General features: G+C 41.5%; 1 protein-coding gene across 1 annotated transcript in view; it reads right to left on the bottom strand.

Moving 5' to 3' along the window:
* Positions 1 to 14,861, bottom strand: part of orc1 (origin recognition complex, subunit 1) — a 51,494-nt gene that overhangs the window by 2,471 nt on the left and 34,162 nt on the right. The window contains 5 exon segments of the mRNA XM_061684290.1: positions 1,479 to 1,566; positions 1,632 to 1,801; positions 4,292 to 4,411; positions 10,003 to 10,152; positions 12,068 to 12,175. Coding sequence (XP_061540274.1) covers positions 1,479 to 1,566; positions 1,632 to 1,801; positions 4,292 to 4,411; positions 10,003 to 10,152; positions 12,068 to 12,175 — 636 coding nt within the window.

Here is a 14,861-nt window from a genome sequence, read left to right as displayed (position 1 = left end):
GAAACCTCCAATCTCGAGTCTGAATGACTACAGGCCTGTCACCCTGACATCTGTGGTCACAAAGTCCTTAGAACGCCTTGTGCTGGACCATCTCAAGAGCGTCACAGGGCCCCTGCTGGACCCCCTGCAGTTTGCCTACTGAGCAAACAGGTCTGTGGATGACACAGTCAACATGGGACTGCACGTCATCCTAGAACACCTCGACAGCGCAGGGACCTACCGCGAGGATCCTGTTTGTGGACTTCAGCTCTGCGTTCAACACCATCATCCCCGAACTCCTCTCCTCCCAGCTTCTCTTGCTCAGCTGGGAATTACAGTCTGTCAGGACTGTTGTTATGTTAGTCATTTCAAACTGCTCTAAATTCCTGTAGGACTCAGCATCATTTGCAGAATTGTCCAAAGAAAAATTTTATAAAATGGTATCGGCATTACCACATTCCTAGTAACCTCTTTTGGCTCAGTGACTGTGTTTTTATGTCTCAAAACTATTCACTGTCAATTGACTATCTGTTGTCAAGTTTAGAGCGGCTCCAACTACCAGAGACGCATTCCTTGTGTGTTTCTGACATACTTGGCAAATAAAGATGGTTCTGATTAACACAGACTGAGACTGCGAGACACAATTGAACAAAAAGTGGGGAAACATTTAATATATGTGGACAAAAACAATAGATTGACTGCGGAGACCCAGAATTTTTGTTTCTATTTTGTATTGCTCATTGTTGTTTTTTTATGTATATTTCTGTTAAATAAAATCAACAAAAACCCAAGTGACCAAAAAAAAAAAAAAAAAGGGGGGGGGGGGGGGAATGACTTGAAAAATTCAGCCATTTTCCATACAGCTTATATACTTACTAAGGTCACATTCAATTAAAATGTATTGCTGATAAAATGGGCGGCACGGTGTACGACTGGTTAGAGCGTCTGCCTCACAGTTCTGAGGACCCGGGTTCAAACCCCGGCCCCGCCTTTTCTCCGGGCACTCCGGTTTCCTCCCACATCCCAAAAAACATGCACGGTAGGTTAATTGACAACTCTAAATTGCTCGTAGGTGAGAATGTGAGTGCGAATGGTTGGTCAAACAGAAGTAGCTGTCAGAGGGGCCTGTTGTGGACACTCGTATGACAAAACAAAGATGTTTTTTTTCATGTATTGGATTCTACCCACTACCCACTGGTAACCAAAGTGAAAAAAAAAACCAGATACACCCCCAAAAAACTAAAACCCAAACAAACAAAATAAAGATTTTTTTATAATTGTAACTGCTTTTATTTTGCTTTGCTTTACTCTGCTGTCTGCTGGCAGGCAAATGAAAATCTGTTCTCAATTGCCTCACCTGGATCAATAAAGATAAAAAAAAAAAAAAATAAAAGACTCAAAAAGCAAACTGTGTGCAAACCTTTTTGTTGTTTTATATTCTCTCATCTGTTGCATCAAATGATAAGGGGAGAACACAACAGATAGTGATTGTTGTTTACCTGCTGGAAGGTTGCTTCCTCCAAACCCAACCGCCGAAACTCTGCAATGACAGCGCGAAGGAAGAGCTGTTCCTGCACTGAAGCAGACCTGAAAGCACACGCAATGGCATCTTTCGATATCAAAGCGATTAATTATTACTGTGAGGATCTTACTTGATGGCAGTGATGTAGGAGGAGGAAAACATCTCATCGAGTGCATCCATCACATGACTCATCCCCACCAATCTCGTGATGGAAGTGTTGGCAGCAGAGTGTTCGCAGAGCTCAGTGGCTCTGCGACAGATATCCAAACACCGACGAGCGTCACCTGACAGAGCAGCCACCTGAGGAGAATAATACCACTTAAGTATTTGAGATTGAACTAAAATCGCCCCTTACAGGAACTTCTCTATCTATCCTGGTAGTTTGGGTCCCCCGTGTGTTTGTACCATTAAAAAAACTATTAGGGTACAGAAGGTTCCGGCTTTCTGTCTGGGTTTTGTATGTTTGTCAATGCACAAATAAACATTTGCATTGTACAATGTGTTCTTTTTTTTTTTTTTTTTAAACTGATAATGCAAACATTTACAGATACCCAATACATCCATCCATCCATTCATCCATCCATTTTCTGAGCCGGGTCGCGGACGTGCTGGAGACTATCCCACCTGTCATCGGGCAGGAGGCGGGGTACACCCTGAACTGGTTGCCAGCCAATCGCAGGACACATACAAAGAAACATTCGCACTCATATTCACACCGACGGGCAATTTAGAGTCTCCAATTCATGCATGTTTTTGGGATGTGGGAGGAAACCGGAGTGCCCGGAGAAAACCCACGCAGGCACGGGGAGAACATGCAAACTCCACACAGGCGGGGCCGGGGATTGAAAACTGGTCCCCAGAACTGTGAGGCTGACGCCTTAACCAGTCGGCCACCGTGCCGCCAGTCCTACATTCATCTTCATGAATACAGTGCTGTAAAAAAGTAATGGCCCCCTTCTCAAAATCGTATAATTATGCATAGTTTCCCTGCCTCTGTGCGTTGATGGACGCAGAATGCTCATGTTTTATGCGTCCCTGCTCATTTTTGTGCGTCTCAGACGTAGAATGCACATCTAACGAGATCCCTGCATCAATATGATTGAATGGTTAAACCACTAATATATAGTGCCTTACAAATGTATTGGCCCCCTTCTCAAATTCTTAGATTTTTGGATAGTTTCCACGCTTTAATATTTATGATCATCAAACAAATGTAAATAGACAAATATAACCAAGTGAACTTAAAATGCTGTTTTTACATGGTGATTTCATTTATTAAGTTAACTTTGCCATGTGTAAAAAAAGGAATGGATTTTATAGAAAACCCTAACAACTTATTGGGCCATCCTCACCAGCAACAACTAAAATCAAGTGTTTTCCATAACTGGAAATGAGTGTTTCACATCTCTGTGATGTGTTGGCCCACCCTGCCTGGCAGAATTGTTTGAATTCAGCAAAAATTGAGGGTTTTCAAGCATGAATGGCCTTTTTGAGGTCATGCCACTGCATTTCAATCCAATTCAAGTCTGGACATTGACTTTTTTTTTTGGAGCTTCCTTTTGTTTTTTTAAGTCATTGAAGAAGTTGACTTGCTAGTGTGTTATGGATCCTGTTATCCTGCTGCAGACCCGGGTTGGGTATCGAGAACCGATTGGAACCGGGACTAACGTTCTGGTTCTCCTGAAAATTTGGTTCCCAGTTTCGATGCTTACAGTCCGCCGATCCCGGAGAAGAAGCGGCGAAGAAGAATATGCACGAAGACGTGCTTGTGCTCAACCGCGGCGAAGTATCTTAACTTTGTTAAAATGAATGACCAGTCGCCTCAGTGCAACACTTAGAATAAGATTATATTGTGCAAAGGAGTCTTTCACGATGTGTAGCGTACGATGCGCTCCGAGCCTCAGCCGACATCGCGCGGAGATTCAGTTAAGTCAACTCTCAGTCAACTGGGTAAGTGAAATAATAAAATACGTCTATGCCAAGATTGTGACAGCAAACAAGGTAAACTGTTGATTGTACTTTTGCTGGTGGTTTTTAGCATTTATTTTTTTCTTCAAGCGCCAATGACAGAAAAAAGCTTAACGTTGAGCTAAAACTTCACCGTAGCATCTTTACATAAAAAAGAATTGGGCCAAAATACACAAACGTCTCACAGTATCACAAACACTAACCTTCCTGGTTCCATCCATTTAAAAAAAAAAAAAAAAATTAAAAAAGAAAATCACCACTGCCGTGTGAAGTTACTTTTCGTGTGAAAATGCTGAGTTCCGGTGCATAGCCTTCAAAATAAAACGCTACAAGCTTAAAACAGGCACATATAAACCATTCGACGTGATGAAACAGTCCCAAATAACTATATTAACAATGCAATTCCACACACATTGGCTTTTAGTACATAGGTTTGATATTGAGCGACTTTTATTTTTAAATGATGGTAAGTTCAATTAGTTATAATAATATAATAATAATAAAATACGTTACAAAAGGCAAGAAAATGTCTCTTTGTATCAAAAAAATATTGAACCGAGTATCGAACAGAACTGTGAGTTTTGTATCAGTGCATCCTTAATATATATATATATATTTATTTATTTAGATCCAGTAGGTGTCAATAATGAGCAACACAGTACGTCAGTCTCATTTGGTTAAGCTACCGTGAACAAATGGGTATGGTGGAAATGTGAACCACATGTGTCACAGGAACCTTTAGCTCCCAGGAACACAAAGTCCTGGGCTGGTTGGTAGAAACGGGGCTTATTTTGAAGTAGGATATTGAGTGCTGGTCATCACCTTCCTGGACACCAGCTGCAAAGCATCTTCCTCAAAGGCCTTGACTTTGTTTAACCGGGACATGATGATCTGTTGCAACTGCTTGAATCCATAAGGCTGGAATGACATCCGGGCTAAACCCTGGAACAAAAAGAAAATCCCCCAAAACAATTTTGAATACAATTTTTGGGGGTGCGAAATGTAATTTAGCTTTAGTTGCAAAAATGGCTGATGTGCCTCTCTCTTCATATGTTTAAAATAGCAGCTTGTTCAATGATTAACCTTTGATCCGGAACTTTCAAATTGCACTTCCAATTCTCTCTCTCCCTCACACTTGGACACATGCCTTTGCAGTGCCCGACCATCAAGCAGGCACCATGAGTGACAACTAAAGCAATGTTACAGCGGCTGAAATAAGTATTTAACACGCCACCATTTTTCTCATTAAATACATTTCCATAGGGGCTATTGACATGAAAATTTCACCAGATGTTGGGAACAACCCAAGTAATCCATACATGCAAATAAAGTAGAACAAATAAGATCAGAAATTAAGTTGTGTGTAATTATGTGAAATGACGCAGGGAAAAAGTATTCTACAACCCCAAATCCAATGAAGTTGGGACGTTGTTAAATAAAAACAGAATACAATGATTTGCAAATCATGTTCAACCTATATTAATTGAATACACAACAAAGACAAGATGTTTAATGTTCAAACTTGATTGTTTTTAGCAAATAATCTTTAACTTAGAATTTTATGGCTGCAACACATTCCAAAAAAGATGGGACAGGGTCATGTTTACCACTGTGTTACATCACCTTTTCTTTTAACAACCTTCAATAAACATTTGGGAACTGAGGACAATAATTGTTGAAGCTTTGTAGGTGGAATTCTTTCCCATTCTTGCTTGATGTACAGCTTCAGCTATTCAACTGTCCGGGGTCTCCGTTGGCGCATTTTACGCTTCGTAATGCACCACACATTTTCAAATGGGAGACAGGTCTGGACTGCAGGCAAGCCAGTCTAGTACGCGCACTCTTTTACTATGAAGCCACGCTGTTGTAACACGTGCAGAATGTGGTTTGGCATTGTCTTGCTGAAATAAGCAGGGGCGTCCATGAAAAAGACGTTCCTTGGAAGGCAGCATATGTTTCTCCAAAACCTGTATTTACATTTCAGCATTAATGGTGCCTTCACAGATGTGTAAGTTACCCATGCCATTGGCACTAACACGATTCCATACCATCACAGATGCTGGCTTCTGAACTTTGCATCCATAACGGATGGTTCTTTTCCTCTTTGGCCCGGAGGACACGACATCCACAATTTCCAAAAACAATTTGAAATGAGGACTCGTCGGACCACAGAACACTTTTCCACTTTGCGTCAGTCCATCTTAGATGAGCTTGGGCCCAGAGAAGCCGGCTACGTTTCTGGGTGTTGTTGATAAATGGCTTTTGCTTTGCATAGTAGAGTTTCAAGTTGCACTTACGGATGTCGCGCCGAACTGTATTTACTGACATTGGTTTTCTGAAGTGTTCCTGAGCCCATGTGGTGATATCCTTTCCACATAGATGTCGTGTTTTGATGCAGTGCCACCTGGGGGATCGAAGGTCACAGGCATTCAATGTTGGTTTTCGGCCTTGCCGCTTATGTGCAGTGATTTCTACAGATTCTCTGAACCTTTTGATGATATTATGGACCGTAGATGATGAAATCCCTAAATTGTACGATGAGGAACATTGTCCTTAAACTGTTTGACTATTTTCCTCACACACTCGCCCCATCTTTGCTTGTGAATGACTGAGCAATTCAGGGAAGCTCCTTTTATACCAAATCATGGCACCCACCTGTTCCCAATTAGCCTGTTCACCTGTGGGATGTTCCAAACAGGTGTTTGATGAGCATTCCTCAACTTTCTCACCTGTTAACTTTTTGCCACCTGTCCCAGCTTTTTTGGAACGTATTGCAGCCATAAAATCCCAAGTTAATGATTAGTTGCTAAAAGCAGTTTGAACATTGACTATCTTATCTTTGTAGAGTATTCAATCATGGTCAATAGGTTGACCATGATTTCCAAATCATTGTATTGTTTTGTTTAACACAACGTGCCAACTTCATTAGAATTGGGGTTGTAAAATGATGCAGATTTCCAACTCGAAACGAGTGACTTGAAATTCATATACAGTTCCCTCCAAAAGTATTTTTTATATTTTTGTTGTATCCTGAAGACATTTGGGTTTCAAATCAAAAGATATGAGACAAAAAAAAAATTACATGTAGATGTGTTAAATAATAACTCAGTATAGAACACCTTTTGCTTGAAGCGATCACTTTTCAAGTGATCAAAAGTATTGGAACGTGACTGACAGGGTACTTCTAGTTGCTCAGGTGATGCATTTTAGATTGACTACTTAAACATTAGATGCTTGTTTTTGGCTTTGGGTTTCACCTGTGAAAACTGCATTTGCTGTGAAGCAAACATTTAGACCAGAGAGCCGTCTATGGGAGAAAAGGAAACCATTTTGAAGCTGAGAGAATAGGGAATATCAATCAGAGCTATTGCACAAGCATTGGGCGTAGCCAATACAACAATTTGTCCTGAAAAAGAAAGAAACGACTGACGTATGGTGCAACAGACACCAAACAGAAGTTAATGACAGAAACATTGTGAGAGCTGTGAAAAAACACCCAAAGACAACAGTCAGTGACATCACTGCCAACCCTCACAGGGCAAGGGTGAAGGTATCACAAGCCACAGTTCGAAGAAGACTTTGAGAGAAGAAATATACAGGCTATACCACAAGATGCAAACCACACGGAAGGCCAGATTGAATTTTGCAAAGAAGTACAGAGATGAGCCAAAAAAGTTTCGGAACAAAGTTTTATGGACTGATGAGCCCAAGCTTAACCTCTACCAAACTGATGGGAAGGCCAAAGTATGGAGAAAGAAAGGATCTGCTTATGATCCAAACCACACAAGCTCATCTGTGAAGCATGGTGGAGCTAATGCCATGGCTTGGGCTTGCAAGGCTGCTTCTGGAACAGGCTCACGAGTCTTTAATGATGATGTAACTCATGATGGTAGCAGTGGAATGAATTCATTCGTCTATAAAACCATTTTGTCTGGCAATTTAGAGAGAAATGCACCCAAACTAATCGGGAGAAGCTTCATCATGCAACAAAACAATGACCCAAAACAAACTGCCAACACAACAAATGACTTCAATTTAATAGTGTCTGTTCCAATACTTTTGCTCACTTGAAAAGTGGGTGCTCTGTCCCGAGTCGTTTAACACACATAGAAGTAAATACTATGAAATAAAACCTGGAATTCTGAACTTTTGTCTCATATTCATCTTTTGATCTGAAACCCAAATGTCTTCAGGCTGTCAAACTCCTGAGGTTTGCAGACGACGCCACAGTCATCTGCCTCATCAAAAAAGATGACGAGTCTGCGTATCAACAGGAAGTAGAGCGGGCTGGAGCTTTGGTGTGGCCAAATCAACCAGAAGCTGAACACACTCAAAAGACAGTAGGTATGATCGTGGACTTCAGGAAACATCCTTCGCCGCAGCTGCCCCTCACACTGTCCATCTGCCCTGTGTCAACCAAGGTCCTGGGAATTGGTGGGAGACCAACATCAACTCCATCCTCAAAAAGGCCCTGCAGTGGACGTACTTCTTGCGGCTTGTGAGGAAGCGCAGCCTGCCACAGGAGCTCGAGGGAGTTTTTCACAGCAGTCATTGAATCGGTTCTGTATTTATCAATCATAGTCTGGTTTGATGCTGCCACCATGACAAAATCAGACTGCAACGTGAAGTCAAGACTGCCGAACAACATCTCGGTACCCACCTTCCTACTCTTGAGGACTTGCACGCTACCAGAACTAAGACAAAGGCATGCAAAATCCTACAATTACAATTTCATTCTAACATGCTGCCAATTTTGTAAATCTCTGTTGCAAGACTTCTACATTATTCCTGCACTCACTGTTTTATCACGCTGCACTATTTGCACACTGTTGTTGATTATCAGATCATTGCACTGTCATCTGGTTGATGACCAGATCATTGCACTGTTAAGTCACTTTAAATTGCTCTAAATTGCCTGAGGACTCATTTGCACAATGCCATTACATCAGCATTGCCACATGTGTTTTTTATATCCTAAAAGTATATTTTGTCATAGTGGCTGTTGATTGTCATACTTGAGTGACTCCAACTACCGGAGGCAAATTCCTTGTGTGTCTTGTAGCATACTTGGCCAATAAAGCTGATTCTGATTCTTGATATCTTCATACACCTACATCTGAAGGTCCTCGAACTGTGACACATCTGCGGATCCATTGGTGCCAGCAACTCCAGCAGGCTCAACTAGGTCTAACTTGTATCAGTTTATATTTTCTGGTTGCTTTTCCAGCATGCACTAAAACCTTTGGCATGGATAACGGGGAAAATATTTTGTGAGTGGGTAAACTGTGTCTTTGGCCCTACAGTCAAAAATATGTGTTGGATGAAGGATTTTCGCTCAAAGCTGTGTTACTCATGGACAATCCCCCAGGCGTGGAGTAGGCTTTGTTGGAGTTTCTCATTACCATAACGTTCCTGCCACCCAACAACACTCCTCTCATTCAACCAATGGATCAGCTTGTCATCGCTATACACAAAAGCGGTATTTCGGAGATGTTTTGATATCACATCAGACTCAACACTGTGTGGAGGAAGCTGTGGCCTGCATCTATGGCTGAAAGGGACATTGAGGGAAACCCACTCCTGAATCAGTTGTCGAGGAGCCTGGGTCCCCGGCAACACAATTGGGTTGGACGTGGACAAGCATGACGTGGAGGAGTTTGGTCGAGGAGCACAACGCCAAGTTGACAACAGATGAGCTTCTGTGTCTTCACGAGGAAGAACAGAAAGCGGCTGCGGAGGAGCTTTCGTCAGAGAGACACCGTCGTTGATATCCCTTCAGTAAAAATTAAGGAAATGTTTGGTTGGTGGAAAAAGCCCAGACAGCGGCCAGTAGGACCCTCACTCATTTTAATGGGAACATAATGGGTCACGACAGACGAACTTTAAAGCTTCAAAAGAAACAGGTCTCACTGGATAGGTTCTTGGTGCATTGAGGACTAAGTGAGTCTCCGTTTGGTCCCAGTCCAAAGAGGAGGGGAAGAGAGAGGGAACCCAGAAAGCAGTCTTGTATTGTTGTTAAATTGGTTCTTAAAGACATTTTTGATCAATTACCCCTCGTCATGTTTGATATCCAGTAGTGTATAGCTTTATATTGTATACAAAGTTTGGTTAGGATTAACCCTTTCACTAAAATAGGGAATTTTGTCAAGCCTGAAACCATGTTGACATTATTTATGAGAAAATTGTCGATTTACAAACTTCAATTTACAAATCCTGTTCAACAACCAATTCTGTTCGTAACTCGAGGTACCACTGTATATGAAACATTACTATACCTTAAGTTTGAAGTCACTCACCACACACAGCAACACTACATATAATTTTCAACACAATTACGGACATTTTACAAAATGGAATTCACTTGTATATGTGCTTATTATAACAAGGTATTCAAGGTTCTCAAGGCGCTTTTGTCACCTCATTCACCCAATCACAACAATTTCAAACAACTGTCATACAGGAGCTCAGCAAATTAGCTTTAGGATTATAGTTACTTTTTCAACTCAGTCTGTACTTTGGGCTGTACTGCTCACCAGTCTGCTGGACACTCTGTTTATCATGATCCTCTCTGGCAGGTCCATAGTGTTTGCGATGGTCAGAACCACCAGGCGAGAATGCCGACGCGTTGGCCAGTCAAAAAGGTTATACATCACGTTTTGCTTTCTGGTCCATAAGAGGTCCAACTACAGATAAAAATGACATGTGTTAAACTTCATTGAGGCCGAACATTTAATTGCATCGACAGTTGTGGGCAAAAGTTTATATTCAGACATGTTTCACTCTAGCTATTTGACATTCTACCCCTATATCTCACTGGGGGACACGACGCAGAGACAAGCAAGACCGATCAGTCACGGGTACTCCGGGACCCGGAAGACCCAAATATTGCTCGCGCGCTCACCAAAAAGAAGTCTGGGTGACGTCTCCAGACGTGAAAACCAATTCACCTGGAAGTCACTGATGTAGGCCTACATATTTATTAAATATATATATATATATATATATATATATATATATATATATATATATATATATATATATATATAATGTATACAATGTGTTTGTGTGTGCGTGTTGAGCCGCAGGACAGTCCTCTAATGGAGAAAACACGTTAACGTCCATAAAATCCAAGATATTGGGGCAATAGTTCTAATATTTTCAGAGGTTGAAGTGGGCATAGGTAGTGACGTCCATAAAAACTTTGGTGATGACAATGGTGATGACAATGAAAGGTCTACAATGAAATCAAACGTTTAATTTCACCGCGACTCCTTGGCGACTCGGCTGATCTCCAGGAGACGTCACGGGGATGTCTCTGCAATCAACGGAGACTCGAGTCACCATCAGATCATCAACTAGTCTCTTGGCCAGTGAGATAGGGTTCTTCCACACAATTGGCTCTTCCAAAAGGACAAAGAATCTCAATCACACATGACAACTGGTTTTGGAATGGATAAAGCAGGCCAACATAAAAATATGGAATGGCCTTCCCAAGGCATCAACCAAACCCTTTTTGTGCAACAAGTTTGGTTGACTCAGTATTACACCTCTGCTTTTCGCAGATGTTGTTTCTGTTGGCTTCATCATACCGCAATCTTTGAATTTGCACAGCCGAATGTGAAGCAGTTGGGATAAGAATTAGCGCCTCCAAATCTGAGGCCATGGTCCTCATGAAAAGGGTGGCATGTCCTCTCCAGGTCTGAGATGAAATCCTGCCACATGTGGAGCAGTTCAAGTATATTGGGGTCTTGTTCAAGAGTGAATGGAGCAGGGGTTCAAACAGGCGGATTGGTGCAGTGTCTGCAGTGACGCAGACTCTGCATCGGTCTGTCATGGTGAAAAAGGAGCTGATATGAAAAGCAATGTGCTCAATTTACCAGTCAATCTACGCTCCCTCCCTCACCTATGGTCACAAGCTGTGCATCGTGATGAAGAAGACGATCACAGATACAAGAGGCCGAAATGAGTCTCCACCGCAGGGTATTGGGGCTCTCCCTTAGAGGTAAGAGTGAGAGGCTCTGTCATACGTGAGGGCCTCAGAATAGAACTGCTACTCCTCCGCATCAAGAGGAGCCAGATGAAGTGGATTGGGCATCTGATTAGACTGTATCCCTGGTGAGGTGTTCCTGGCATGTCCACCTGGGAGGAGGCTCCCTGAGACGACCCAGGACACGCAAAATTGTGGGAGTTCTTGTATATATTTGATGCTCTCTATACAATTCTGACACTGTGCAGATCAGAGAAAATCCAAAATAAATTCATACTTGTGCAACCAATTGTTGTTTTCAAAATCATTAAAAACATATAAGTTGTCCAATCATTCCATCCTGGAAAAAGAAAGATAAATCTATTAATATTGTAAATGGCATTCATTCCATGATTTGTGTTTGTAAACATCTGACCAGAACTATGTTTGTCTAAAACTCTCTCTTTTAAATTATTTGTCTTTTTTTCTGGTATTTTTATTTAATTTTTTTTAAAATAAAAAAATAATAAATAATAATAATTGATAAAAACACATCTGGGTTGATATTAAGACATTTGCGGGGAACCCCCCAAAATGATAAAAGATCATTAAAAAAAAAAAAACATTCTTACTTCATCCACCAACAGCACAGTGGTTTCCTTTCTGGGAGCAGGGTTGCTGAATCGCTTCTCCAGTAGGGAAGCTGCATGATCAGCTGTAGCCGTTTGACTAATTAGTTTCTGTAGAAACAGTCAAAACATGTTGGCATTTAAATTCAATAAAACCGTTCAAAATACATTTATAAAGACATACACATACACACACACACACACGTATATATACATATATGCCCTCTCCATCATGGGCACGACTAAAGAACAGGAACAAGATTCTAGACCTGTACAAGACTGGAAAGGGCTACCATTGGCAAGAGGGTGGGTGAGGAGACAACTGTTGGTGCAAAAATTCGAAAACGGAATGAACATAAAATGACCGTCAATCTCCCGCGGTCTGGTGCTCCTCACATGTTTTCACTTTGTGCGGTATCTACGATCATGAGAAAGTTTAGGCATCAGTCCAGAACTACACGGTAGGACTTGTCAATTATCTCAAGACAGCTGGGACCACAATCACCAACATTGGTAACACACTACGAAATTATGGATTAAAAATCCTGCAGTGCCTATAAGGTTCCCTTGCTCAAGAGAGCTCATGTACAGACCCATCCAAAGTTTGCCAATGAACACCTAAATGATTCAGAGAATGATTGGGAGAAGGTGAAGTGGTCAGATGAGACAAAAATGGAGCTTTCTGGAATTAATTTGACTCGCCGTGTTTGGAGGAGGAGGAATTCAGAGTATGACCCCAAAAACACCATACCTACTATCAAGCATGGAGAGGTGGAAGCATTATGCTTTGGGGTGTTATTCTGCAATGGGGACTTTCAACTTCACCGCATCGAGGGAAACACGGATGGAGCCTTGTACTGTGAAATTCTGGGTGGCAACTTCCTCCTCTCAGCCCGAAAACTTAAAATGGGCTGTGGATGGGGCTTCCAGCACAACAATGACACACAACACACAAGCAAGGAAATGAAAGAGTGGCTAAAGAAGGAGCACATTAAGGTCATGGAGTGGCTTTGCCAGTGTACAGACCTAAACCCCATAGAAAATCTGTGGAAGTAGCTGAAGCTTTCAGTTGCCAAGGCACAGCCTCGAAACCTTAAGCATTTGGAGAGGAGAGTTCCAAAATCCCTCCCAAGATGTGTGCAAATCTGGTGATCAACTACAAGAAACATCCCCCAAGCAAAAAGTAATGTTTAGATAGGGGGTCAAATAGTCACCTTACTCAATGAATAGTGAAATAATTTCAATCTTGTGTTCTATGTGATTTTCTAGATTTTCTTTTTGATATTCTGCCTCTGCCTGGACGCCTCCCTGGTGATGTGTTCCGGGCACGTCCCACCGGGGGGAGACCCCGGGGACAACCCAGGACACGCTGGAGAGGCTACGTCCTTCGGCTGGCCTGGGAACGCCTCGGGATCCCCCCGGAAGAGATGGATGAAGTGGATCGGGAGAAGGAAGCCGGGGCGTCCCTGCTAAAGCTACTGCTCCCGCGACCCGACCTCGGATAAGCGGTAGAAAATGGATGAATGGATGGATATTCTGCCTCTGCCTGTTAAAATACACCTACCATTAAAATTATAGACCGTTCATGTCTTTGTCAGTGGGTAAACTTTATTTAAAAAAAAAAAAAAAAAAATTTTTTTTTTTAAATCAGTGAGGGATTAAATAATTTCCTCCACTATATCTGGGTTATAAACAGGAGACTATGTAAAAGAGACCAAAATCTAACCAAAATCCTCCTCGCAGCAGGGAAAAAAGCTATCACAAAAAAATGGCTGAAGACAGACACACCAACAGTAAGAACAATGGAAAATTATAGATGATATACTGTGCAAGGCATAGAGAGACTGACATAAAATTAGACTGAAAAAGGGACAGTTTGAGAAGGATTGCGCTAAATGGTACACTTCTAAATCATAAATACAATAAGGAAAACATGATAATGGACCGATCTTTACTGCAGTCTCGTTTTGTTCTGCTATGTTCAACTCTTGCGCTATTTAGCATAGTTTTAAATATCCAGCCATCCATTTTCTGTACCGCTTGTCCTCACTAGGACCGTGGGGCGTGATGGAGCCTATACCAGCTATCTTCGAGCGAAAGGCGGGGTACACCCTGAACTGGTCGCCAGCCAATCACAGGGCAGATATAAACAAACAACCATTCGCACTCATATTCACACCTACGGGCAATTTAAAGTCTTCAATTAACCTACCACGCATGTTTTTGGGACGATATCTTGATATTTCATTTAATGTCTTTGTGTGTTGTTCATTTTAGAATATGTAGCCAAAGCAACAAGACCAGTACTACAATACTGTCAGAAAGGACAATGGAAATGTATTTTCTCTCTCATAGAATCAAAGTTTTACTGTGACTGTACAGATTGTAATCGCTAAAAAAGGCAAAACACAGAGAGACCAAAAAAAGGTTACGTTACATAATTAGAGAAAATTTGAGAAGTGTGTATCAAACCGTTAGCGCTTCACATTAATCAGTACCCAAGTGGTTCACAGTAAAAAAAATAAAAAATAATAATAATAAACAAACAATTTTTTAAAAAAAATTATGGGGGTATTTTTTAGTCAGAGATTTTTGCAACTCGCTGAGGGTCTTGGCCTCTAGGGGGTTTCCATAGTATTTTCTCTCTGTACTTTTGGTATGCATCGTAGGGCTGGACATTGTTCAGAACCTCACAACTCAATTCAATTTTGATTCTTTAGGTTGCGACTTGATATTTGATAAATACTCCGATATTGATTCAGTATGTAGTAGAAATAAACAAACAAGATAATATTGT

This window comes from Phycodurus eques, chromosome 8 (assembly GCF_024500275.1).
Source record: "Phycodurus eques isolate BA_2022a chromosome 8, UOR_Pequ_1.1, whole genome shotgun sequence".
Classification (NCBI taxonomy): domain Eukaryota; kingdom Metazoa; phylum Chordata; class Actinopteri; order Syngnathiformes; family Syngnathidae; genus Phycodurus; species Phycodurus eques.
Note: the sequence above shows the minus strand (reverse complement) of the source record. Positions and strands in the feature narration are given on the sequence as shown.